The sequence below is a fragment of the Vidua macroura genome, chromosome 16, assembly GCF_024509145.1.
Source record: "Vidua macroura isolate BioBank_ID:100142 chromosome 16, ASM2450914v1, whole genome shotgun sequence".
In the NCBI taxonomy this organism is placed as follows: domain Eukaryota; kingdom Metazoa; phylum Chordata; class Aves; order Passeriformes; family Viduidae; genus Vidua; species Vidua macroura.
Genome location: NC_071586.1, coordinates 9,330,180 through 9,356,660, shown reverse-complemented (window position 1 = coordinate 9,356,660; position 26,481 = coordinate 9,330,180). Strand labels below are relative to the sequence as shown.

General features: G+C 42.4%; 3 protein-coding genes across 5 annotated transcripts in view; 2 read left to right on the top strand and 1 right to left on the bottom strand.

The window, feature by feature from the left end:
• Positions 1-387: 387 nt before the first annotated feature.
• ZP2 (zona pellucida glycoprotein 2) lies at positions 388-6,247 on the top strand. Its single transcript, XM_053992179.1, has 18 exons — positions 388-428; positions 506-579; positions 754-837; positions 914-1,008; positions 1,848-2,006; positions 2,333-2,377; positions 2,630-2,794; positions 3,237-3,333; positions 3,416-3,597; positions 3,997-4,126; positions 4,274-4,455; positions 4,535-4,626; positions 4,712-4,836; positions 5,079-5,268; positions 5,523-5,658; positions 5,745-5,841; positions 5,928-6,014; positions 6,105-6,247. Exons 1-18 carry the CDS (start codon positions 388-390, stop codon positions 6,245-6,247), a joined length of 2,124 nt encoding a protein of 707 aa, XP_053848154.1.
• A 3,707-nt stretch (positions 6,248-9,954) lies between these two features.
• On the bottom strand, positions 9,955-15,152 carry LDAF1 (lipid droplet assembly factor 1). 3 transcript variants are annotated; one of them, XM_053992305.1, is made up of 5 exons: positions 14,914-15,152; positions 13,519-13,653; positions 12,463-12,631; positions 11,930-12,068; positions 9,955-10,796 (listed from the first exon to the last, which is right to left on the bottom strand). In XM_053992305.1, the coding sequence occupies exons 2-5, from the start codon at positions 13,588-13,590 to the stop codon at positions 10,706-10,708; spliced, it is 471 nt and encodes a 156-aa protein (XP_053848280.1). In that variant the 5' UTR covers positions 13,591-13,653; positions 14,914-15,152; the 3' UTR covers positions 9,955-10,705. The 3 variants fall into 3 exon arrangements, with proteins under 3 accessions (XP_053848280.1, XP_053848278.1, XP_053848281.1); XM_053992303.1 differs by lacking the exon at positions 14,914-15,152 and adding an exon at positions 14,642-14,746; XM_053992306.1 differs by lacking the exon at positions 14,914-15,152 and adding an exon at positions 14,187-14,268.
• Positions 14,391-26,481, top strand: part of DNAH3 (dynein axonemal heavy chain 3) — a 56,767-nt gene continuing 44,676 nt past the window's right edge. The window contains exons 1-11 of the mRNA XM_053992299.1: positions 14,391-14,515; positions 17,817-17,923; positions 19,463-19,582; positions 20,385-20,589; positions 20,957-20,990; positions 21,489-21,669; positions 22,184-22,373; positions 22,858-23,053; positions 23,968-24,093; positions 24,812-25,007; positions 26,271-26,450. Coding sequence (XP_053848274.1) covers positions 19,487-19,582; positions 20,385-20,589; positions 20,957-20,990; positions 21,489-21,669; positions 22,184-22,373; positions 22,858-23,053; positions 23,968-24,093; positions 24,812-25,007; positions 26,271-26,450 — 1,404 coding nt within the window. The 5' untranslated portion in view covers positions 14,391-14,515; positions 17,817-17,923; positions 19,463-19,486. The remainder of the gene's footprint in view (positions 14,516-17,816; positions 17,924-19,462; positions 19,583-20,384; positions 20,590-20,956; positions 20,991-21,488; positions 21,670-22,183; positions 22,374-22,857; positions 23,054-23,967; positions 24,094-24,811; positions 25,008-26,270; positions 26,451-26,481) is intronic.

Below are 26,481 nucleotides of genomic sequence, written 5' to 3'. Positions count from 1 at the left end.
TCCTTGGTTTTGGGGATCTTTTCCCCCATTATATCTTCACCAGTGTTTCAAATAGTCCCAAGGAAAGTTCATTGGTGTCTCAAATGCTGTCATGCTGGCACAGAAAACTCCATTTAAAAAAATAACTGCCAAAACAGACATGCATTTTCCCATGAAATATCTATCATGGGAATAAAGGGAATACATTATCAAAGCAAGATAGAACAGCCCCTGTGAAAGACTTAGTATTACCTTAAGGTCTCCTGTGAGCCGCCCCACTCAAGGAGCAGCAGGTGCAAGTGCTCTGTTCCCTGGGCAGCAGAGAGGTGGCACCTGTGTGAGCCAGACCCAGGGCTTATAAAACCCTCTCTGGGCAGCCAAAGACCAAGCTTGTGGTGCCCTGAAGAGATGGGGTTTGGGCAGCAGTGCTGGAGCACCTCAAGGATGTGGTGAGTGTGGTTTGGGGTACAAGGGGAGGTGGGGTCTTTCCCTGCTGCTCTCTCACGTGATTCTCTTTTCCTTGCAGGTTGCTGCTCCTGTTTGGATTTTTGCTGTGCTTAGCCCCTTGTGCTGATGGCCTGGGGGATCAGGATTTCTTGGGTAATGTGTCCTCTCTGGGCTGGCTGTGGTGGGCATGTAGGGTTTGGGTTTGCTTGGAGCCATTTTCCTCTGCCTTGGCATGGAAGGGCTCTGAAGGGTGCCTGGCTGGGGGGCTTGCAGGGTGTGTGCCTTCAGGAGGGTTTTCTGGAGCTCATGGTGGCCTTCCCTCTGCAGAGAATGTGACCTGTCATGGGCATGGGATGGAAGTTGAGTTTTCCAGAGAGCTTAGCAACTACTCCTGGCATGTGTGGGTTGTTGGTATGTATTGCTGCTGCCCTGGCCCCTCCTGCTGAAACCTGCCTGCTGCAGGGCTAATCTTCCACATCCCTCCTAGATGTGAGTGGTGAGGAGATTGTGTCCTGTGACCACACTGTGGATTATGAGAGGCTGATACTCAGTGTCCTGTTTGTCAACTGCACCAGCCTGCAGGTAAAGGGGTCTTCATCCTGGGAAGCTGCTCTAATGGAGTTAGGAGATGTTTAATTTTTTTTTCCCTGGACAAGACTGGGTTTAATAGGGTTTCTATTTCTAACTTTCTTCAAGACTGAGGATACTTATACTTCTGATAATCTAAAGTTCTTACAGAAGAACACTTCATGCCAAAAATTGAAAAAGAAAACCAAACCCAAAGCTACTGAAATTCTTATTCTTTCAACTATGCATTAAATCCTTCAGCCTGCCATAAGTGTTATGCTCTCCTGTAGAGGACTCAAACTATGTGACAGGTTTTCTTGTAGGGAGGTGGGCCAGGCTCGAGAGTTTCAGATCACCAGTCTGTTTAAATGTGTATTGAAGGCAATTAACACCATATGCTGACCATAGCAGTTGAAGTAGAGTAGTAAGTGGGAGGCCAAAATCAGATGCTTTACTGGTATCTGTTGCTTTGAAGTATTTGAAATACCACAAGACTTTTGTGCTGTTTATTAGCTTAGTGTGTGTTGTTTTTGTTTTGGTTTTTTTTTGTTTTTTTTTTTTTTTTTGGCCAGCTGACTCTCTGGCACTAAAATCTGCTACTCCTCGAAGTTTTCTTGACTTCTGCAGTTATCTTGGTATCTTCTGCTCTTTAACCTAACCCTGTGCCCCTCTGCTTTCCTAAAGAGCTCATTGTTTTCCTTTGGGTTTTTAAGAGAAGAAGTCATCTTGTCCTTGCACTGGTGCAATCACCTAAACCAACTCTGATGTTAAAGTTCAGTCCCAATGGCTTTTAGGTGCCCTCATGCTGTAGTGAGTACTGCTGCCTCTTTCTAATTAATGTCTCTTGTCTGCAGCATGGTCAGCACCAGCTCTGGTTGAGGCTGATGGTGAATGACACAGTGGGAGAGGAGACAAATATCACCTACAGCACTCACTGTGACAGCATTCCTGTAGATGAAGTCACTACTCCTGTGTTTGCTGGTGCAACAAACTGCACCAAAGACTTCATGGCAGTAAGTAGAGGAGTGGGAGTGCTGTAGAGCCTGCCCTGAGGCTTGTAAGGCAGGGTGGCTGTCTCCTGGGGTTGTGTCCAGGATGTGGGGAAAGCTCCAATGAACTGCAAGGAGGTCTCTTGGCTGCACATTCATTTTGGCTTGGCTGCTGGCTCTTTGGAGAGCTGGTTTGCAAATGGTCATTAATGATGCACCCAGTCTGGCTCCAGTCCTATTGCAGGGGAAGCTGATGCTGGCTGTCTACTTTGGGAAGCTGTAGTAGGGATTTTGCTGTGTGGCTGCTACCCTGCAAGTTCCTGCAGTCTAATTTTCATGATGTGTTTCAGGTTACCTTCCCAGGACTCCTTTCAAGTCTCAGTGATGAGCATAAGGTATGTTCCTTCCACCTGGTGAAGGGAGCTGTGGGGGAGTGCCTGGGGTTTTGGCATAAGCTGAGCCTGATATCTCCAAGTTTGGGCAGGGACCTCTCTGGACTTGCATCTTGTTGGAAAGCCTAGTTCTGCCCTGTCAACACAGGGAGCTGGAACATAAAGCCTGGGAGGTGGCAGCCCTGCAGAGTGAAAATCTAATGCCTTGGTGCTTCTGTGCCTTCCTTCCCTAAACAGGGATTTCCTGCTTTGCAGGTTCCAGCCACTCCAATGTCCTGGAATCTGTCAGTTGATGATGGAACCAGAATACATCAGCTAAGCCTTGGGCAAGCAACGCAGCAAGGCTATAACTTTCTAGTTGATGGCCACAACCTGATCTTTCAGGTGGCCTTTGCTGCCACTGGAGTTGTGTCCTACAAGGTATGTGAATGGAGATTCAGCACTGAGGAGTTACCCAGCCCCTGTTTGGGCAGCACTATCTCCCTCCTGTAGACCTGGGGGAAGCATTTTCAGGCCAGGGCCAGAGCTGATGTCAGGCTGATGCACTGCTGGGCTGAGCTGGTGTGTGCAAAGCTGTTTGGCTTTGCACAGCTGCCACTGAACTGCCTGGTACAAGGATCTGGGAAGGCACAGTGTGCACCTCAGACAGCAGCACAGTGAGTGGGAATCTCCAGAAGCAGAATTCTAGCTACAGCCAGTCCTGGGTACATCTGGCTGGCAGTCTCATGATCAGCAACTGTTTTTAGAAAGGGTGAAGTGGGCAGAAACTACTGATGCAAACCTGAACCTGATGCCTCTGGGATTGGTCTTGTGATGGATCAGAGCTGAGCACTGTCTAATAGAGCTCCATCTTCTTTGTCAGCACAATGACAAGGTGCTCTACACTGTGGCACTCAAGCTCATGTATGGCCCTCCTGAGCATAGACTGACTGTGGAGTCAAGAATGCTTTGTGCTCCAGGTAATGCATGGAAAAAGCCAGAACCTGTCCTGCTTTTGCCTCAGGGAAACTGGTCTTGTATTTATCAAAGATGTTGTTGCAGGTCCAGCAATCTGTAATGCAACACACATGACTGTTGCCATCCCAGCCTTTCCAGGGATCCTTGTGGATGTGGATGTAGAGAATAAGACCATCCCCATGGATCAGCTTCAGGAAAATGGAATCACTTTGGACACACAGAGAGGGATCAGGCTGTATATTAGCAGGGGAATCCTGAAGTCCAGGGTGAGTTCTGATCCTTGTCACAGGTGTTGGTGTGATCCTTGGTGTTTTGAGACCCTGAGGCACAGTAGCTTTGACCTTGACTGAGCATCTGTCAAGTCAGTCACAGCCTGTGGCTGGCTGAGGGCAGGTGTGATTAAGATGAATGCAAACTGAATTTGTAATAGATAGGCATCATGCAAGGTAACTTGGGTTTCCTGGAGTCTTTTGGCAAAAACAGATGGAGGTGAAAATATTCCTCTTGGAGGGGGTAGGTATTTGGCATGCTGGAGCAATGCAAATGAGCTTCTCCTGTGGCCACTGTGATTTTCAGGCTGGACTGATCTGTTAATCAGCTCTAACAGGTGCATGTGTTAAAAAGAGCTCTTGTCACACTCCAAGTGAATAACTCTTGTCCTTCAGCTACGTGGGGAGAGCTGCTCAGGACTTCAGTATTACATGTCCTCTTTGAAACTGGCTTTTCACTTCCATGGGGAGACCGTGGCAATGGTGATGCACCCAGAGTGCCCCTGTGAGAAGCACACACCAATAGGTAAGTGCCTCCTGCAGCTCCTCAGCTATGCTCCCTCAGCATGGCTCATGGTTACACTTTGTGTTGGATTAGCTCATCTCACCAACAGCTCCTGGCAGACAGAGCTATCACTGGCTCACATGACAACTTTGTGAACCTCTGTTACAGCTGCTGTATGCACCCAGGATGGCTACATGGATTTTGAAATCCTAGCTGAGAGTACCACACCACTGCTGGATTTGGATACGCTCAGGCTCAGGGATCCTGTGTGCCGGCCAGCCTACAAGTCACCTTTGAATGACAGGGTTCGGTTTCATGTGCCACTGAATGGGTGTGGGACCAGGCACTGGGTGAGTGTGTGGCCAGGGTTGGTGGGGGTGGGATTCAGGCACTGGCAGTGCCCTCACTAATGCTGTTATTTACCTGCAGTTTGATGGGGAGCAGATTCATTATGAGAATGAGGTGAGGGCATTATGGACAGACCTTCCCCTGGGCAGGATCTCAAGGGACAGTGAACTCAGGTGTGTCTGGAAACCTCTTTAGGCCATCCAGTACTATATTATCCACACAACAATATATGACTTACCTGCTCCTTCCCTGTTACAGGTTAACAGTCATATGCTCCTTCAGCAGTGGTGATGCCTCCCTCACTGTAAAAGTAGACAACCTTTCTCCTCCACCTTCTTCTGTGAATCAAGGTTCCCTCTCCTTAGTTCTTCTAAGCTACCCAGGTAAAGTTGGCTGGGAAGTATCTGGAGCTTGTGGAGGGGAGGGTTGGATGAATGAGCTGTTCTGGTATATGGATTTTTTTTCTGTCCTGATGTGCTTCCTTCCTGCTCATTCATGCTGCTTGAAGCAGGTACCCCAAATATGTGGCCCTCAGACAGCAGTTGTTCAACCAGCTGCTGTTCAAGAGCTTGAGACCCTCTTTGCACCCTGAGTTATTTAACATAAATGACTTTGGCACTTGCAGAGGACTCATACAGGCAGCCCTACCGTGAGGATCAGTATCCCATAGTGAGGTACCTGCGCCAGCCCATCTTCCTGGAAGTTCAGGTCCTGAACCGCAATGACCCCAACCTCCACCTGGTACTGGATGACTGCTGGGCAACAGCCTCCCAAGAGCCAAGATCGCTGCCCCAGTGGAATATTGTTGTAGATGGGTGAGTGCCCTGCCACACAAATGAAAGTGCCTTTTGCAGTGGTTGTGAGGAGTCCCTAACTCTCCCCTGCTCCCTCTCAAGTAAGAGAGCCTTAAGTATGAGTGCCTTCTAAGTACTGCCCTGGGAGGCTGGAATTTTGTAGGAATAAGGTAGCACCTCAACATAGAACTTGATCTGCTGCTTAAAAGAGTCAAGGCTAACAACCCAAACCTTCTCTACCCTGATGTTCTGACTTGGTTTTTATTTATTGACAGCTGTGAGTATGACCTAGACAGCTACAGGACTGTGTTTCACCCTGTGGGACGTGGTGTCAGCTATGCTAACTATCGCCAAAGGCTGGAAGTGAAGACTTTTGCTTTTGTTTCTGGTGACAAAGCCCTTCCTGGCCTGGTAGGTGACATTGGACTTGGAGCAGTAGTAGGAGCAGTTGCTGTTTCAAAATGAACAGATGTCTCATTCTTCTCATTCTGTCCCAGGTGTACTTCCACTGCAGTGTTCTGATCTGCCACCGTTTTCACCCAGACTCCCCGTTGTGCATACCAAGATGTCCGAGGCCATCTAGAAGCAAGCGAGGTAATATTCGAGTTGATTTTAGATTGCACTGATCCAAGACAACCCACTGCACTGTAGGGGTCAACTGTGCTGTGTTTCTGTTGTAGAAAGTGGGATGGTAGCTGTGAACTCTGCTGTGGTGAGCCTGGGGGGCCCTGTCCTCCTTGTGCCAGAAGAGTGGTCTGCAGCCCAAGGTACTGAGCCAGTGTGGTGCTGGGGGGTGTTGCCTGGGCTTAGTGAGGCTCTGTCTCCACAAACAAACTGCCTTTCCCCTTGCTTTGCAGGGAGCACTCTCCTGAGCAAGGAGGCATGGGCTGGCATTGCAATGACTGCTGTCGGTGCTCTCTCTCTGGCCACAATGCTACTATTTTCGGCTTTTCTTAAACGCCTGAAGAGAAGAGCATACATGGTAAATGTGGTACATTAGTGCGTATTTCAAAATAAACTTGAAGTAGTCACTTTGAATTATGTCTGTCATGTATTCCTTCTCCTGCATCTTGTAATGCAAACAACACTGCTCATCCTCTGAATGCCTCCTTAATGTAGATTTGCCTTTAACAATTACTATAATACTGAATTTCCTGAGCATCTTTGTTCTGAAACAGACCCACTGCTATGTTAAATTCCTGTTGGACTTTGCAGCCAATTTCCTTTCTTGAATTGCTTATTGTTCACAATTGTGATTCCATTTAACTGGATTTTTAAAAATCTATATTGTGCCAGTATCTGTGGTATGAGTAGCTCCTCCAGCTGCTCTTGTCAACATGAGCCCTGCACTGTACCTAGAAATTCAAACCTGGCTTTATTGAAATTATTTAGCAAGACCCAGCACTTGTGTTAAAACTTTACTGTAAAAAAAAAAAACAAAAACCAAAACAAAACCTTTGTCCTTATGGGAATCATAATTTCAAAAGGTTTTTATAGGAGATATACAGTAAAGCCTCCCTTCTCTGTGTAGAGCAGCCTAGAAGGACACTAGAAAAACTGAAGTGGAACAAACTTCCTGCTGCCAGAGCTGGTCTTCTGATGACTGAAAGTTCCATTGGCCACTTAATAGGGGCACTAGGAGTATGTCATTTGGGGTCTCAAACTGGGGGAAGAAAAGTGTGTGAGTACAGCTAAAGCTGTCTTGTCTGCAATACAGCTACAGCCAGTGCTGTCAGTAATGCTTGCCCACCTGAGGTGAGGCAGCTTTTCATGCAGTTCTTATTTTGTATTTTGTGCATGTTGCCTTGCATAGTCAAGGAAATGAGGCATGAAATATAATTGCATGTGACAGACTGAAAGGGCTTTGTTGCAGTAGGAGTGCAACAGCCTTAGGTTAAACATTGTCTGGCAACTTTGTGTGAGCAGGGAGAGTGATCATCACAAGTCCAGCTCTGTGGTCTCTGAGTGTGCAGGGTTTCAGATTGAATCAGTGGCCAGACCCTGACACTTGTCAAACATACTGAGCATAAACAGCACAGGCTGTGGGCCTGTCTGCCACAGCCCCTGCTTCACTTAGGCATTATTAGTGAGTTATTTTTAATGCAATAGGCCCCAGGCTGCATTTTCTAAGTATGAATGTGTATTTCAGTTAAAGAGAGTATGGAGTAGGAACCATGATTAACATGATTATTAGACCTTATGCTAGTATTTAATCAAAATTATAAACACAATGAGACTATGAATCTCACATTGGAACCACTTAATTACAAGTCAGTTACTGTCATTGGCCTGATGGAAGTTAGGGTTGAAAGGATTACTTAAGCTACTGTCCAGCAAACAACCTGCTATACTTAAGTCTTGTTGACTTAGCATTTGGCTGGAATATGAAGTATTTCTGCAAAAGCCAGGTAAGTGGTCCTTGATGAAGAGGGTTTATGTACTTAACTGTATGTTGTACTTAACTGTATGGGCTGTTTACCTTTTCTGCCCCAAATAAGACCAATCTTAATACTTGCTCTCTCTTTATCCTTGTTCTGAACTGTGGGGAAGATATCTTTGTGTATGTTCAGGTAGAGAAGTTTCCTTGTTTCTCATTAATAGACTTTGAACCTTTGGTTTAGGATGGTTGGAGCTTACGTGTCACTGTAACATTATTTACTAAATATGCTAGTTAACATCCAATTAGCTAAAATATTTCTCACATGTCTTGCATACATGAATCGGCAGACTTGCACAAGAGAAGGTATTTAAAATAACTCTGGTACCTTCAGTATGGGAAGCAGTGAGAGCTTTACTTTTGCTCTTTGACTTCTGTATTTTGTGCTATTTTTACTGCCTGAGGAGGTGAGACAAAGAGCTTGCAGATGGTGACAGGCATCTAGGTCAAAGAGAAGGTTGTTCTTGCCTGGTTTCTGTGCCTGGCTGATATTGTTTTTCTAGGGTAAGACTTCAGATGTGGCATGTGAGAGGAGATCTGTCCCTCATTTCTGGGAGGGTTAACTATAGTTCTCTCAGGGTGGCTCATTTAATGCTCTTTAGGGACATTGCAGGGGTGCTTTGAATGAAGACCCTTAATTTAAATCAAGGAAAATACAGGATTGTGTTCATTATTTTGTACATAATTTACCCTAGAGCACAGCAACATGCATTCTTTCCCTCCTCCTTTGTGTGTGCTGCTGCCTCTCTGTTCCCTGTTAAAGTGTATTATCTGGAAAGTTTAAGCTTGTCTTACAAATAAACAATATTCCTTTCCTGCATTCAGGCAGAGGTCTCTCTCTTCTGACACGGGGCAGGGTGAGGTGGGGATGATGGTGCTGCAGGAAGGCAGAGGAATTAGGGAACCTGCTGCAGGTGGAGGCAGCCTTGACTCTGCAGCCTGAGCTCAAGCAGCTGCTTCAGGAGCCATACCACAGTTGGTTGCTCCAGATCTCCTTAGACACGGGATGTTTGGGGTCCATGGGGCTGTAGGGCCACAAGAGTGGCTGCCTATTAAGGCATGTTTATGCCTCAAGTGAACCAGATCTGTGAGAACTGAGTAGGCTGAGCTGGTTGGGAATGGGGCCATGGGGTGGGAGTCTCCTGCCACCTTCTTGTGGGGTTGGTGGTGTTCTGCAGAAAGCCGAGAGCAACTGAGAAAAAGGGGACAAGGCAGGATGTCCCCAGCCTGTCTTGCTAAGGACTCAGTTCTACTGCAGTCTTTAATAATTCAAAGAAGAAATCAACCTCTGCCCTCCTTTTAAGGGATGCCTTACTGTCTCCAGTAAAACACCTACTCTATGCTGACCTAGTTTTTTCTTCAGCATCTCTCAATTGAAAACCTTACTCTGGTGATGGCACTGCAGAAAAAGCAGCTCTTGGTGAAAGGACACAGTGAGAAGCCTTGAAATGACAGGCTGATAATCATGCAAAGGTCAGGGCAGCAGGAGCAGAACTTTTCCATGTTACTGCAGGTAATTGAGAATTCAGTTTCAGCTCTTGCTAAGTGCTGATGAGAGCATGAATTATATAATGAAAAATAAACTTAAAATGCAGAGGGAAATGGTTCATGTTGGGTGAGACTGAGTGGGACTGGATTAACTTATTTTAGTGTCTGCTGATTTTATTAAGTAATGCCTCTTCCCTTCAGAAGAGGAGGGCATAAAGGAAAATGAGAGGAAAGGATTTAGCTGCGTAGTCATGTATGAGCTGTGCTACAAAGATGTGGAGTGTTGTAACTTCAGGCAGGTGTAAGGGCTTTATTGCTCTGTCTTTGGAGATGCATCCTGGAAAGCTCTTGCAGGCTGGTTATGTGGCTTTGTACTGTCTGCTGAAATAATGTGCCATTAAAAGAAAGGGGGCTCCTGGAAATCTTCTGGGGATTATTTCACTCTACAGCTGAAGTGTGGGGCCAGCTTAGCCTAGGGGCTGAAACTATTACCACCACTACTGTGTGACTCACATTGCAGCTCAGGTAGGCTCTGTGTCCATGTTGCAGTCAAGTAGCAGTTTGGTTTATGCAAAACTAAATAAAACTAATTTAGACCTTAGACATCTGTGTTGCCTTTATAGGCATGAGAAGGGGAGTAATCTGCAGTTTGTGGGTCATCAATGTTGGCCACATAAAACACTTTATTAAAGGAGAAAATCTCAGCTCCAATTGTAGCCTTCCTAAAACAAGGTGTGAAAATTTTGGTTTTTACTGTAGAATAAAACAGACTAACAAGACAATCTGGTTAAACAAACAGCACTTTATTAAACTAATATAGTTAGATACTGTCTTAATGCTTAAAAATATAATAACATTTGCAAAAATGAAAAAAGTTTAAATAACATACATGAAGTTACAACTGAGAAGCAAACCAGGCAATTTAAATAATATCTAAAGAAGACCTAAGCATGCCCCTGATATGATGAAGCAAGGAAATCCCTTTGGAATAACACAACATCTAAAGGGAGAAAAAAAGCTTAGACCATGACATATGACAAACCCACTTTTCCCTTTATAATGAACATAAAGCAGTGGCCTGGTGTACTCATACTATTTTAACAAAGGTTGTTAAGGCTTACAAATATTTTTCCATGTTCAAAACGTGCTTCTACTGTTCTGAACTGTGATACTTCGGTATCAAAATGACCACTGCTATGTACTAAAGAGTGTGTTCAGAACTCCAGTATCTGGGAAGTCAAATATCTCCCTCCCCTTTCTGTCCACCTACTTGCCATTGACTTAACAGTATCCAGTATTACTATATCCCTTTACCAAATTCTATGGAACATTCCATCATGCCCATACTCTCACCACTGCACTGCTGCTTCTTCGTTATTCTTAAAATCCCTTTTACAGTGCCAGTGTAAGATGTATATTGATTTTCCTCTGTTTCCAGGAGTACACAATGACTGAATGCTTAATGAGTAAACAATTACATAGCAAATGCTGGGATTGTACAGTTAAGTGCTTATGAAGCAGGGAGAAACCTACTTATTCACTCTTTCCAGTATTGGCAGAAAGATCCAAGCCAGGCTGCTTCTGTGGTAAACTTCCATTAACATCTTGCTTCCTCATCTGACCCCTGTGTACATGAGAAAAGAATGGTTTTATTGGCTGTTCCTCCCTAAGATTGTCTTTTAACTTTTTGCTCAAAAAAGCTGAGCAATGTGAGCTGTCCCAGACAGGTTTATATCTGCTGCTAGTCTACCTAAGCTTCTGTCAAAAGACAGAGGAACACAAAAACAGATGGTATTATCTGTTTTAACATCAACATTGTAGCTCAACAGGACTGGTGTGTAAGATGGATTGTGCATTTGGATATGCTATGGAAAATTCAAGTCTTCTGGAACTGGTGGGCAATGTTGTGGACATGGCAGCATGCCCTGGAACTGGGCCTTGCACCATGCTTTTGTCACCCTCAGGCAGCTTTGTGTGTCCTCAAGAGCTGTGCAAACACAGCTGTGCTGAAAGAGCTAACTGAGGAAGCCTACAAGAGAGCAGCTGTGATTTTTCTTCTTGCTCTTCCCCATGGCACAGTGATTACTGTGCTTCTTTTCCTGGCAGGTATTTCAGGGGGGCACAGGTGGCACTCCAGCACAGCCTGCTGCTGCCTCCTGCTCTCTGCTGCCTGGCTGAGGCAATGCTGAATGCCTGAAAAAGGCCTGCAAGCCCAAAGTCCTGAGAGGCACAACTGGCAACTTACACAGTGCAGTACCCTACAAAACCTGTTATTTTTATTTTGACCACACTGTCCTCTACCTAGCTCAAATCTACAATGAATTTTGTTCCCTTACTCTATAAATGCAAGTAAGCAGAGATAGCTGGGTCATCATGCAGGAAAAACTGCAAGGTTCATCTACACAAAATTCAACTTGGCAGTAGGTTTTAATGATGTTTAAAGCAACACATTAGAGTAAGACAAAGGTGTATTTTACTGCCTAGTGTCATGTTGTGTTAGCACATTCACATTTAAAGACCATTTATGTTTCCCCTGCCCCAAATAGGAAAAAAGGCATGAATTAATGCTCATTAGAATACCTACTGATGATCAGACATCTGCATACTGCACTTTAACCATGAGGGTAGCCCAAAATTCAAAGCATTCAAGAAACATTGGTAAACTAAGCAACACTGGCTCATTTAGGAAAAACATGAAACAATGCATGCGATAGCACAATTGCGGAGTTTGAAACTGATCAAGACATCCATACTCACCTTGATGCACACCAGTAGTTGACCAGAGTTGAAAGTGCAACGTAAGAAACACTCAGCACTCCAGAAACTCCCAGGGACAAGGCTCCCAGGCCACACAGCACACACAGCAGGGCTATGCCACCTATGGCTATGACAACACCTAATAAAACATCACTCTGTTACTTTAACAAGTCTATGTACAAATAGAAGAGCTGACATTCTACCATAGCCCCAATTTCAAACAATTTGGGAAAACCATCTTCCTCACTCAGCTGGCTAGCCTCTGTAAAAGCTATGCATGCTCAAGATAACTGGTTTAGGCATATCCTAATGGCTGAGATTAGAAAAGGAAAATAGGATTTCCCTTGTATAGACTACGCTTAATTAGATTACTATTCTTGTATTAAGAGTTTTACTACTGCTGAGACCTGAGGACTACACACAGAAATCCTCAATTGCTAGGACTCAGACTTCCAGAAGGAAAAATTAAAAAGGAAAAAGATAACATGCTTTAAAAGGGAATAGGTAAGTACATCCATGCATGCACACAGTACCTTCCATGACTATCACACCGATACAGGCCATTACAGCTGTTGTAACAACAAAAACCAGGAAAAATCCAACAGGAATAGCTGACACTGCAATAAACATCAGGAGTGATAAGGCAACAAAAGGATGGTCATCTAAATATTGGCCAACGCGAGAATTCATAAAGGCAACAACCTGCAGATGAAAGAAAAGCATTTCAGATTTTTTTAAATCTCTTGTCACAGATACCTTTCACAGATCACTGCTACTGTAGTGAACCACAGGTAGGATAGATCTTTTGTCAGTCTGCAGCTGGAATAGGGAGCACCTCTTGCCTCTTTGATTCAAAAGTATGGGACCTTGCTGCAAATTTAGGAAACTTCAGGGCAAATATAATTCTACCAACAACAGACATGTTTTTCTTGGACTTCCGAGTTCTATTCTGGCACATATGAAAAAAACCAAACGCACAAAAAAGCAACCAATCTGAAAACAAGTAAAAAAAAAAAATCAGACTAGCTGTAGCTTTCACTGGGGTCTTGGCAACCATTATTTTCAACTAGAGACCTCTATTTGTTAATTTTAAAAATCTGCAACGTTTAAAAGTGCTCAACTTTTCTTTTATCCGTGGCTTAGTAATATCTGCAACCTGCTCATTTATTGAATCTAATTACAGTGCAGGCATGTCTGTATCAGAAAGTTGTTAAGAATTTAATAATATTACTGGTAAATAAAAAATCTTTTTATAGAGGCAGTCATAGCTATACACTAGAATTTTACTGTAGCAGTTTCCCTTCCCTTAAGGAAACATGTATTGTAGTTTTAGTTCTCTTTATAGCAGTGCAACCATTTCACTAAAATGCCACTCTACTATCTCAAAGGGTTATGCCAGTAAAACACAAAAATGCAGAACAGGCTTCCCTCTTTCCCACACACTGAAGGTGTGGGAGGACAGGCCTTCCCACAGGCCTCACAGTGTTCACTTAAAAAACAGGGAGTGCATTTAAATAAATCAGGGTGTGATATCCCGATAGTTACAAAATACAGCTTTATAAACATATAAAATTACAATCCAGACCCACATTTGCGTTGCTGTGGATGGTCTGCATCACGGAGTGCCATTGCTTCTGTAGTTCCTGCATTTCTTTAGACATGTTATTAATCCTCAGCCACAACCTCTTCTGAACAGCAAGTTCTCACTCTGCCATCCAATTTCCCTTAAAATTAAGGTACAATTAGTAACAGGCCCATACAAATGCTTTTTGAAAACAAAATGTTTCCTTTCTATAAAGAGAGAATGCAGATTCCAGCTGAAGTGACACATGGTCTAAAACATTACTTTTACAAAAAGCACATCTAATGTAGAGAGCTTATCCCTGCAAGCTCTTCTGAAACTCCCACAGGCAAGCAGCAAGATACAGGTGACTCTCCCCTTCTTCCTTTTTAACATTAACCCCTTCCTTACGCGTCAGGGTATTCACTTACCAGTAAAAACATCACTTCTAACCGCCTGCATTGACAATTTGTTGCTATGGGTTCTGGAAACCGGTAACACGCTAATGAGACTGATTTCAGTGAGTATCCTTGTACTCAGCATCGAGAGCATACCCCACACAGCTTCAAAACCCGGTGTATTAAGGCAAAATGCTTCCAGATGCTATGAACATATTGAATTGTGTCAATTTCAAGGAAACCTCAGCTCAGTAATCTCCCAGAAAATGTCCAGCTGTTGTTGCAGGGGGACACTTACAAGGGGCAGGTTAGAGGATGCATTTTCCTGTTTGCTACCCCGAGCAGCCAGGGCGGCAGTGTCCCTGCCGGGGGGACACACACGGGCCCTCCTGGGCACTCGGCACGGTCACACGCAGCGGGTGAGCCCCGGCTGCCGGCAGCGCCGGGCAGGAGCTGCCCGCGGGGCGCGCCCGAGCCCGGGCGTTACCTGCGCACCGCCCGCGGCCTGCACCGGGCACCAGAACCGCGGCCAGGGCACAGCAATCACCCCCCTCGTCACCGCTGCGGCCACCCCCACGAAGCAGCGCCCCGGGCGGACGGCGGGTCCCCGGCGTGTGTCCCCCGGAGGTAAGGGGGGGACACGGCCCCGCTCCCGCAGCGCTGCCGGGCCGCGGCCCTCCCGCCAAGCCGGGCAGTGCCGCAGCCCGGGCTGGCGGAGCGGGGCGGCGCCGGCCCCGGCAATGTCCTGCTCACCTGCGGCTGCCGCCCGCCGGGCCGCGGCCCCGCTCGGCCGCTCGCCCCCGGCTGCCGGGCCTGCGGGGCTGGGGCAGCGCCGCCGCCCTCCCGCCGCTGTCTCCTCCCCGCCGGGGCCGGGCAGGGCCCGCCTGTGGCGGCGCAGAGCGGCCGTGGGCGTGCGGCGCCCGCACCGGGCTGCAAAGGCCGCTGGTGCTTGGCGGCGGTGGCTGATGCCCCCCGGGCATCCTATCGTGTCCCCCTTGTTGTCCTGCCCTTCACCCCGGCCCTACCTCAGCCGCTCAGTCCGGGCACCCTCATGAGTGTCCTAGAGGTTTGTGTTGTTTTAGGACATGCAGCCTGAAGCTTTTTGGAATGGAGGACAGAAAATGAGGGTATCTGCGGTCTCCGTGCCGCTGTGGAGGCGTGCAGAGGCTCGCACGGCCCCGGTGCCAGCAGTGGCTCCGTGGGTGTCTGTAATGCCACCGGGCCCAGGCAGGCAGGCAGCGGAGGCAGCTCGCAGGGAGCTGGGAGCGTTCAGTCACGCCGTGAGGAGCGCTGGAGCAGCCGCTGTGGGACGCCTCACCTGGCTCCAACACCTTCCCCCGTCCCGGCTGTTGTTCCCACACGTCCCCACCTTGTCCTGATGCCTCCCGGTGTTTTGGTGCCCACGTGGCAAACCTGTTTGGGGAGATGTGCCATGTGAGGAGCGATTACGTTAAGAATTCAGCTGGGTTTTCAGCAAGAGCAATGCCGCTGCCGTGTCTCAGCGTTTGGCTGGGACCGTTCCCGGCAGTGATGCTCGGTGAGGTGCGCCGCACCATGGTTTGGCCTGGCTGTTCTCCAGAGCCATCATGATGGTGTGAACTGGCAAGCGTGAGGCTTCAGTGAATTCCCAGCTTCTGCTGCACCGATTTTTTCATGCTGCAAATTGCAATCAGAAATGAGTTAAATATTCATGCTTCTTGTGCCTGCTTAATAATTTAATTGGTGCCACCTATGAGAGTATTACAAAACTGAATGTTAACGGTTTCATTATTATTTTTTTAAAGGCAAAAAAATAAATAGCATGTTTCATTTGGAAATTAATGCAAAAAGAGGTTTTATGAAGTATGGGGGTTAGACTTATCAGACTGTTGGAGCTCTGTGTCTTTGAGGTGCTGATCTCAATGATCTCTGCAGATACCAGGATTTGTGTAGACAGAGAGAGTAGGATTTGCATATTAACACATATTTGCACTGTGGGGCCTAGCACAAGATACCTGCAAGAAAAGGATGGTCATGGCAAGTGTATTTTGCTTGAACTCTTAATGTGTTAATCTCTTGTATTATTAAAGTGCACAGTGGATTGATTTTCCTGGTACACTAGGGTATATTATAATAAATTTGTTGGTTTGTATACTTTTTTTTAAAAAGTGAGCATAGGGAAAACTAGCTGGCAGAATTGCAGTGTGACATAACTCAGTGATAAAGGTTAATGGAGCTGAGTTTAAAGTGTACTGGAGATTTTAAGTTTCTGGCTGTTTTCAAGCATGCCATAGCTGCAGTTTTGAAGATAGTCTCATACTTCTTAGTAAATTATTTTCTTGCTATGCATAATTATATCTTCTGCTAAAAATTCATACATAATCTTTCTCTATACCAAACAACTGGTTTTAATGTTTTTAAAGCAGCAGAGATAAGTTATTCAACTTAGAAGAGCATGCATGTCTAAGCATTCAAGTTGATGTGCACAGAGGAACAGTAGTTACTCTTAACTGCTGCTTAATTGAGCTTGTCTTCATGCCAGTGTCAGCTCCAATTAGCAGGAAAACACTCATGTTGCAAACCAGCACTGAAATATTTGGAGAGTTACAGCACACATTAGCCAAGCAATTATCAGCACCAGCAGTGCTGATTTTGTACCCTGCACTGCTGGCCCATGTGTAAAGAACAATGGCCAACAACAATGTTCCACTTGTAGCTGGTATAAGGGCAAGACATAAGGAAAACTGTGCTGTTTACTCAGGGATATCAGCTATTCTCACTGCTCACAGAAAACTGGATGAAAAATAGCAAAGATTATGGGAAAAGGTTTAAAATTGAACTCTTGTTGTGTTGGCAGAACATGTACAAGACCTTCTTGAGGGTAGCTATTAAGAGACTATGCTAGATTTCATGTTGGATGGTTGTAATTCCCATTTGTGGAAGAATGTGATGGAAGACTCTTTCAGGATGTAGTGATGACTGTGAGTGGGAGGCAAATGCGTACTGGCTTAGAGGAATTGAGACTGTCCCACCTGCTGTGTTCAGATCTTCAGGGAGTTAGATTCTGAATGGTGGAATAGTGGTAGAGGTGTTTGGATTCAAGATTTTGACTCTTGAATATTTTTTTTCCAATTCTTCTTAAGAAAATTTGGGTTTGTAGAGCCTTTACTGCTCTGGAAGCTCTGTGCAGTGCTTTCATGCAAAAGTTAGAATATCTCAGGTATCTCAGGACTACATTTTTTCATAACTTTCAGAGGTAAAAGGAGCCTGTACAGTTCCTCATTGGTTCCACAACTGAATCTCCCTGACCACAGCTTGGCACAACACTAAAAGGGGCTGTTTCCTCTCTGCTGGGGGAGGAGGAATTCTGTCTCCAAGCACCAGCTATGCTGTAACTGGGGCAACCGAGCTGAGGACTGAAAGGCAGTGTCAGAGAAATTCACCAAGCTGTGACAGGCAGAGGGACTGGTAACAAGGGCACCTGCAGGTAGTACCTGCCCTTACCCTGCTCACCTGTGCATCTTGTGGATGTGTGAGGCATGCAGGGTGTCTCTTTCTTTCTCTTTTCCCATTCTTTTTGACATGGGCTTATTCTTCTTGGCAATTAATGTGTGGTTCTGCTGAAAACACAGCTGGGGGGCCCAGGGTCCCTGGGACATTGGAAGAGAACAGGCAGTGGGGAAGAACTGGTGTTGGAGAAAGTGGAAAGGGCAGGTTTTAAGAAAGTCTGGCTTGAAGGATATCTTGGGGGAGGGAGTTAAAAAGATTAAGGTGAAAAGTGAGCTTGAGAGGAATGGTGAAAAAAAGAGTATAGAAGTTTGGAGGAAGAGAGAGCTTATTGCTGTAAACAAGGAATGTGAGAGCTGATTTTTCTTCTTCCTGGCAACTGGCATAGAAGCTGATTGACACTTTGTGTAGTACCTGAAATGAGTCTCTTTTTCTTTTCCAGTGCATGTAACAACAGGATGTTCACACTGAAGGGGAGGACCAAAAAATTCTAAGCAAACGGAAAAGCCAAAGCAAAATAAAGGAACACAGAGCTCGAGTCTCCTGAGGGTAAGTTCCTTCTGCAGTGACTGTGAAAGATCAATAACTTTGTCAAAACTTCAGATGCAATTGGCCATTGCTGGTGGTTAGTGGTTTGATATTGGAAGATCTCTTATTAAAAGACATACGTTCTTGTTAAATATTCTTTGGACTTAATCCTTTATAATGTACATTTTATTAAGGATTTTTTTTTTTTTAAATATAAGGTGTTTGAAAGATTAGTTGGCATATAAGTCAGGAGTTTTTTTAAGATGAACGATGGCTTTTTTAATGACTCTTGTACTTTTAAGAGTGAATGAATGAATGAATGAATATCCTAATGAACTGTATCATTTATTCATTTTTAAAGTACCCTAAGGCCCAATCCTTTAGTCATTAGTCAGGAGGAATTCATGCTCTCTTTAATGAGTTATGTCTGGCAGTGATAATGTCTTTATTTCTGTGTGTGTGCAGGCATGCTGAGGAATACCAAGGAGGTAAATCAAATCAGTGGTTTCTCAAATTTTATTTCTGAATGGGCTCTACTTTGATATTGAGGAGGCCACAATTTTGTCTCCTAGAAAACCAGGTTCCAGCAGCCTCGTTTTTCAGTGATACATCAGAAAGCAATAACCATGTGCTAAAAGTGTGTTAAAATTATGTAAAAAAAAAGATTATATCTTATTCAAACACAATTGTATTGGGTAATAACTTCCTCTTCCATGGTGATTTAACTCACTGGTGTTCAGATACAACACACTTCTACTTCCTTTTTCTCATAGTGTCACTATGTATTCAGGAAATTGTTCCTTGTGAATCTCCTAAACAAGTTTCATTTAGGAAACTCAGAACAGACTATAGGTGAGGCTTTGGCCTATAGTAAGGAAGGTTGCCATTCAAAAGCATCTTAAAACATTGTGAGGTTTAATAGTTCTGTGAAAATATCCTGACAGAAGTTTGTATGGCATCCTGGAGGCCATCTCAAAGTATTGTCACCTTGAAGAGGTGAAACACAATCCTAAAACATGTCAGATAGCCTGACATTTGTAGTACAACACTTTGCAGAGTACTTGTGAGCAATTTATTCTTCCAGCAGCATCCTGGTAATAGCTTCTTCTATAATTGGCTCCTTGTACACATTAAAAAATTCTAGAGGGTTTTTTCCCCTCCCCAGTAATACAGTTCACACAACTTGACTGTTTCACTGTCAATTTGGCAGGTTGGTAGGATTTAATATTCTAATATCCAGAGTTTATACCATTACAAACTCCATGTGGAGTTTTAGTATAGCTTAAAGTATTTAACTAATTTTAAGTAGTTTTCAGGGATATAAAAATAAGAATTTTTTAAACTGGTATTTACTGGTGTTTAGAAATCTCATAAAATGACTGCAAAAAACATGTTTTGCTGGGGAACCCACCACAAAGAATGGCTGTTCCCTTTAAATTTGAAAAGTTGCCATATGTAATTTTCGATGAACACTGAAGGACACTGTTCCTTCTTAATGAATCTTTTTTGAAACAGAGTATTTCATAAGTATCTTTGAAGTTGCTTTTCATTTCTATCTAGACACAAAACGATTCTGTGTGCGATATGAGTCGTCCAAAAGAGTCACCGAAATTATCATTCCTACGCAAGCCTGCACCTGCTTCTGCTTCTGCTTCAGATGCACCTTCAGACTTGTATGAGGTATGTGGTCTCTCCCCTGCTGTCAGGGTATGCACACATTCCACATGCTGGCAAATTCCCATTCTTTGCAGTGGGGTTTAGTGGGTGTGGTGGTACTGGGTCAAAGGTTGAACTTGATGCCCTTGGAGGTCTTTTCCAGTCTTAATGATCCAATGATTCAAAGTATATTCATGATTGTATCTCTTGTACTTTTATCTCTGAGGGTATTTTGAGACATGCATCTCATGTGCCTGTGAGGTATCTTGGTAAAGTTCAGACATCAGGACTGATGAAAAGTTCATCAGTAAGTCACCTCAGAAAGCATGGAATGAACAGACAAAAGAAGTCTATTACAAATTCTTACTGATATGAGAGAAAGATGAGAGCTGAATTTGTTAACTTGTACTATTTTTCAACTATTACAAGGACTGAGTGTTCAAAGTAGATAGGTCATTAACGAAGGCCTAAGGAATAGGAATTTTCTAAATCTAAGCAAATACAAAGAGAAGAAAAAAGCAAGATAGAGATGTGGGGGAGTAGAAAGAACTAGATAATAAACGGTGTTCTCTTATTTATAAAAGATACCTTGATTATGAAAAAAAAAAAAAAAAAAAAAGCCTGAGTACGACCAAAGTGTTCTGTAAAATTATCCTTACACATGTGGAGAGCATAGTGATCCAAAAATAGATCGGTGGTCAAATGCATGGCTGACCTGTGTATTTGCTTTTTATACTAATTGATGTTTAATCCTCTTCTAGCCCTAAGAAGGCTTTTTAAATTACTGTGCTTTGTAAAACTTTCACTTTTGTTTTTCCAATTTCAGGTTCTCCTTCAGAAAACCCGTTATCCTCCTTTGATGCAGGAGTCATCATGGACTTTGGCAGCTCCATTCAAGGAACAGCATCACTACCGAAACCCAAGTGATTCCATAGCTAATAACTACACTCCTACTGCACAGGATTTAAAAATGAAAAATATTAGAAAAATGAAGTCCTTTTCAATGGTAGAGATATCACAGCCTTCACTGTGTATCCATATTTGAATGTGTTTATAAGTTTAGACTTGCTTGTTCTAAGCATTGTTATCTCTAATTCTTTATCTGCTAAAGCATCATCCCTGGAAAACATCACTTATCCCTAATGAACACTTACAAGCTTATCACCTCAGAGTCAGTATAGACAAATTTGCCAATGCATGTATAACTTCAATAAGTGTTTCACATTTACTAGTTAGGTTCATCCCTCCAAATAATCACATGCAGTGCTTCTCTGTGACATTGTATTTTTTTTCTTATTTCATTATGTGATTAATTATCTTAGCTCTGTTTTTCACCAATATGAAATACCTTATTTGAAAAACATGTCTGTATGTTATTTTTTTAACTGAGATTTAAAGCTGCAAGGAAAAAGCGGCGCTGGAGTTCCGACAGGTAACATACTGTAATGTTATAAAGATACAGATTATCACAGTAAATCTGGTTTCAGCTGTGATTTAATATTTCTTTTTACTGAATGCTGTGTTAAGCATTCAAGCATGAGAATTTAAGGCCCTACAAAAATGTATGTGCATCAAGATTGGCTTTTGAATCACAAGATTTTAGTAAGATAATCACATGAAGGTACATTATGATCTTGGGCATACTAAATAACAATCCTAGTAGGTTTGACTCTGATAGAACTGCTCATAAAATACTGCCTCTCTGAGTGATACTGGGCAGTTGTAAGGTTTGCATGCTTGCATCCTTTATGTTAAAGCAGTATATTGTATTATGCAATTTTAATGAGAGTTTTTTAATTGAATAATTGAAATACTTCCATAGGTCATACTTGTCCTCAGTGTAGCACAAGTGCTTTATGTAATCCTTGTCATCTGTTCTTAAACATTACTGCTTCTTTATTCACTAAACTTGTATTCTTTTTTTCAAAAGTACTTTGTTAAAGAGTGTGAGTCGCATTTCACTGAGTGTACCTGCTCACACACCAGAACTGCATGTCATAAATTATACAAACAACCAGCCACTGACTCCAGAAGAACAATTTGCTCTCATGGATTTACATGAGAAGGAGATAAGTAAGCGAGAAAAGCTACCTTCAAGTGATGATTTAGAGGTATTTATATAATTTCTTTTTAAGGTGAAAGTAGCAGCAGTAATCATCTGCAAGATATTTAGAAACTGTTTACTAAAAGGTAGCTGAGAAAAGCAGGCAGTACATGAGGATTAGGAGATGTACATACTCAGTATAGCAAACTGCTGTTAAATATTGTCAACTCCTTTTTCATTTTTTGTAGCTACTCTGGTTTTTGTTGTGAAGGGTTTGCAAGTTAAGTATATTCCCAAATTCTTAACCTCTCATGTTGTTCTCTAGTACTTTTTTGATCAGTAATTTAATATGCTGAACTGAGTTCTAGTGGTCTATGTGCTTGCATCAACACCGGTGGGCGTATTGTAAAGACATCAGTGCTTTAAAAGGAGCATAGATAGATGCCCAAAATCCATTATATTCAAACACCTTTCAATTACAAAAAAGGCACAAGTGATAGAAAAGCTAAAAATACTGTGTAGTAATTAATTATCTGTCACAAAATTCATACAATAAGCATAATCTTTTAAACATTTTTTAGCGGTACTGTCACTACATATATAATGGAGTGCGAGAAGACATGCTGGCACCTCAGGATAAGGAAGTGGTGAATAAAATTTTAAAACATATTCCAACTCACATTCTTCCTAGCCCAGAGCTAGAGAAATTTGTGGCACGTTTAAAAGAAGAGATTAGGAAAGACTATTGTATCAGCCTGATGAAAGCCATTGGTAAGACTCACAATCTCTAAACAGTCCAACTGTGTAGACATTTACTGCACTTTGAAAGCAAATCTCTTTCTATTCTTAGCATCCATGGAGAATTCCCTTGAGGTCAGTAGAACTACAGTAGATCTCTGAGAGAAAATAACCTGTGAGCATGCTATATAGCATTCAGCAATTTCAACAAATATCTATTTATGAAACTTTACATCCCATCAGGTAGAGAGACATAAAGAAAAATTGTTTCTACTGTCTCCTATTTTTAGAATCAGGACCAATTATCTCTTTTTTTTTTTTTCCCCTTAATAATTTTAGAGTCAAATTTGTAATTTGGTTATTGTGCTGTCATTTATGCTAAAAACATACAAATAACTATATGATTATGTTAGTTTTAAATGTGTAGAATTCTACTTCTTCGTGAAGATATAGTGGTTCTGAATGTAGATTTTGGCTACATATGCAGTCTAACCATGGTATATATGATTTGTTCTAGTTGATTATATCTTGTTGGATCCAGCTGAGAGGAAGAGACTCTCTATTCGAAGCACCCCACGCCCTTTTCCCCGGAGAGTTATCTGTGCACCAGTCCCATGGCACAGCTCTTACAAAGAAACGAAAAGTTGGAATGAAAGCAATCTGTTCATAGTGAATTCAATGATGCCCACTTTGCAAGAGCTCTGGCTTTCTCAGTAAGATGTCTTGTTCATAGGACCTCAATGAAATGTAGCATGTTTTTATTTAATGATTTGGTTAGAGTGCATCTGCTGAGTTCTCTACATATGCTACAGAGATCCTGGGGGAGCCACTAGATAGAAAGTGGCAAAATATGTCCTTTTTTTTGAGCCTCTAAGAATTTCAGCATAAAATGATTGTTTCCTGCAATCACTGAAGGCACATGTGCTACATGATGTGAAATGATCATCCCCTTTGTTAAAAAGATGCTATGCCTAAATTAAAATCCAGTGCTCAAGTAAATGGTGATTTGGAATTCTCCTCCTGGTTGCTGTTATGAACAAAATTAACTCTTAAAACTTAATATCTTTCAAATGTTTGTAGTTGAAATTTGCCCTGGGGACACTTGAAAATTGAGATGTGTTATTTTAGGAGGATAATATGGTAATTAATAATTCTGAGAGCTGTTTTTGAATTTAAAAAACATTTGCAGGAATTTAAGTTTGTATGTTACAGACTGTGATATATGCCATGCTGCTGAAATTTCATTTTTTTCCCCATAGAGTAGTCAGGATAGCTACTTAATAATATGGAATAGAAGCAGTAGATTTCATTCTGTATGTTCTTTAATGACTGGATACACTAATGAATCTAGGAAAAGGAGAAGGCAATTTTAGCAAAGAATTAAGAGTTTCAAATACAACAAGTACAACTAAAATTTGTGAAACCCTTTATGTTTGTTGATAGAAAAACCCAATCAGAAATGCACTTGTCGGACAGCTTGGCGATGGAATGATATTTATAAATGAAATTACATTTTTAGAGTTTGTTATACCCTTGAGGCCTTCCTGGCTATATTTCATGGATTTTTTTTTTTTTTAACAAATGTGATTTTTTTCATAAGGATCTCCCGTGCGTTTCCCTTCCCTAGGTACAGCCACCTCCGGTTTGTTCGTACTGCAGAGATGCTCTGTGGACACCTGCCCCTGCTGCCCGCGGAGTTCGAGGCCGTCATTCAAAGGCACTGTGTGGAAGCTCGTGACATCCTTCAGCACAAGTCAGTGCCTGCTCTGGTAGCTGTAGATAAATAGAGTAGCTCAGGGTCTGACTTACAGCAAGGCCCATTTTTAAAACAGATCTTTGAGATGACAGCAGTCCCAGCCACAAGGCTGCCAAAACAAAGGGGGGAATAGCCCCCAGAGGAATAAACACTGGGACGCTGTCAGAGCCTTTGGAACTGCAGGAGTGCTTGTGCAAGAATAAATGGTAATAAACTATGAATAAATGGAGACTGGAATTCAGAAAATTTCTAACCGTGAGAGGAGTGGAGTCTATATCTGTAAAAATGGTGATGGATTTTTTTTTTTTTAATTAGGGAAATCAGTCAATTTAAGAAAGAGGATATATGAGACACATGATGGAAAGTGTTTGCATTCTGCTGCCTGAGATATCTTCCAAACTTGTTTCTCATTTAATGCTAATAATTGAATATTGTTTCACAATAAATAAAACAATATAATTTACTATTGTTTTGTCTAGTACTATTAATTTAAACTAATCATGGTGGTCCATTATAACAAGCATCCTTAGCTTTAAAATTCAGGTTTCCTCTAAGTCCCAGAAGGTATAGTTGTGTTTGATATCTAATTATCAATTCTCTTCTAGCCCTTTTGGATTTTACTCATTCTTTGAGTAATATTGGAGTTTAGATTTTGTTGCAAGGAGCATAATTAAGACTAATGAGCCTTTAAAAACTTTGTATTATTTCATTGTAGGTGGATTCCAACTTGTGCATCTATTTTTATTGATCAGAGACATACGTGGCTTCATTTTGCTCCTGAAAGGGACTCTGACTCCTCTGAGAAAGTTGAAAGCTATTTTAGCTCTGTGGCAGCTCTAATGTCATTACAATTGCGTGAGATGGTTATTAACTCCTTAGAAGATCTTCTAGCATTTTTTATGATCCACAAGGTATGTACTGTCAGGTATATGTATAGCTTTCTGTCTTACATGGAGATAATTCATATAGCCATAAAATCTCGTGCTCTTTGAAGGCTAAAATGTTCCAGATGGCTCTTGCCTTCATAAAAAAATGGCTGTATCCTTCCAAGGCTTGTGTATACTCATTGGGTTTTTTGCACAGTCAAGAACCGCTGACCTGAACGATCACTTGGCAGGTCTAGGGTTACAAGTAAGGGTTTATAGCAGATTTCAACTCAGTCTTGAGTGAGTGTGCATTTAGTTTATTTTATTTTAGTTTTTTTTTTTTTAGTTTAATTTTCTTGGTCTTAACCAGTTAGAGTATTTCTCTGAAAGCACAGAAATAATCCCCTTAGAAGACAAAAGTGTGCACGTGTGTAATCCTTTGCAGAGGTGATTTATGGGTGTGGTGTCCCTGTCTATATCCAGTGAGTGCCCTGTATAATTTCAAGTAATGCACAGAATTATAACAATAGCCATTACACCATGGGAGTTCTTACCACTGTTTTGGCTACCATAAAGTTGCTTCTTTGATGAAATGAGTTTTTTAAATATAGGATTACCCAGGACGTACCTTGCTAAGACAAAATGAGTAAATATGGTGGGTTAAATACTGCATTGCAGAGGATCAATTCAATCACTCTCTTGATGCAATTTACTATCAGACCTTGCACTAAGCCTTGCCACTAAGCTTTGCATCTGGATGATGATTGTGTGGCTGATGGTTAGGGTTTTAAATTTTTTTTAAATTTCATCTGGTGGGTTGGTTTGGGTGAGCTCTTCTATTTGTTTTGTTTTGTTGCTTGTTTTGTTATTTTTTTACTTATTATAACACCTACATTAAGACTCTAGTCATGGATTAGGACTCCATTATTGTAAAGGCAATTTGGGGGTAGTGCACTTCTTACTGACCATACAATTAAAGGCAATTAAAACTAGATTCTACAATTTATTTCTGATAGATATTATAGATTACTTTTTAAAAATAAATTTTGTTCTGTATGATAATAGTTATGTACTTCTGTTACTTAAGAGAAAAGGCAGTTAGGCTTAAATCCAGTTTCTTAATTCTAGCTTTTATAGATTCATTTAGGAGTCAGCACCACAGGATCTTGTTTGAAACATCAGGTTTTGTATAAGATGATCCCATTGTTGTTGTGTAGTAAGGATATTTGGGGAGTCTGAGCAATTTAAAAATTTTTATTCCTATATATCACTTCCTTGTTCTGTAAATTTTTCCTTCTTTCCCCTAAGGATGGAAATGACTTTAAAGAACCATATCAAGGAGTGCAGTTCTTCCTGTCTCAGATACTCACAGTCAAACTCTGTGTGAAAGAGCCTGACATTGTCTTTGAGCCACCTTTGGGAGCATGTTGGGATTTAATCAGTCATTGCTTCAGGAAGATCCTGCAGAGTGCTGAGGAACTCCCAAAGGTGCTGGATAAGTTATAGCTGCTGTATATAC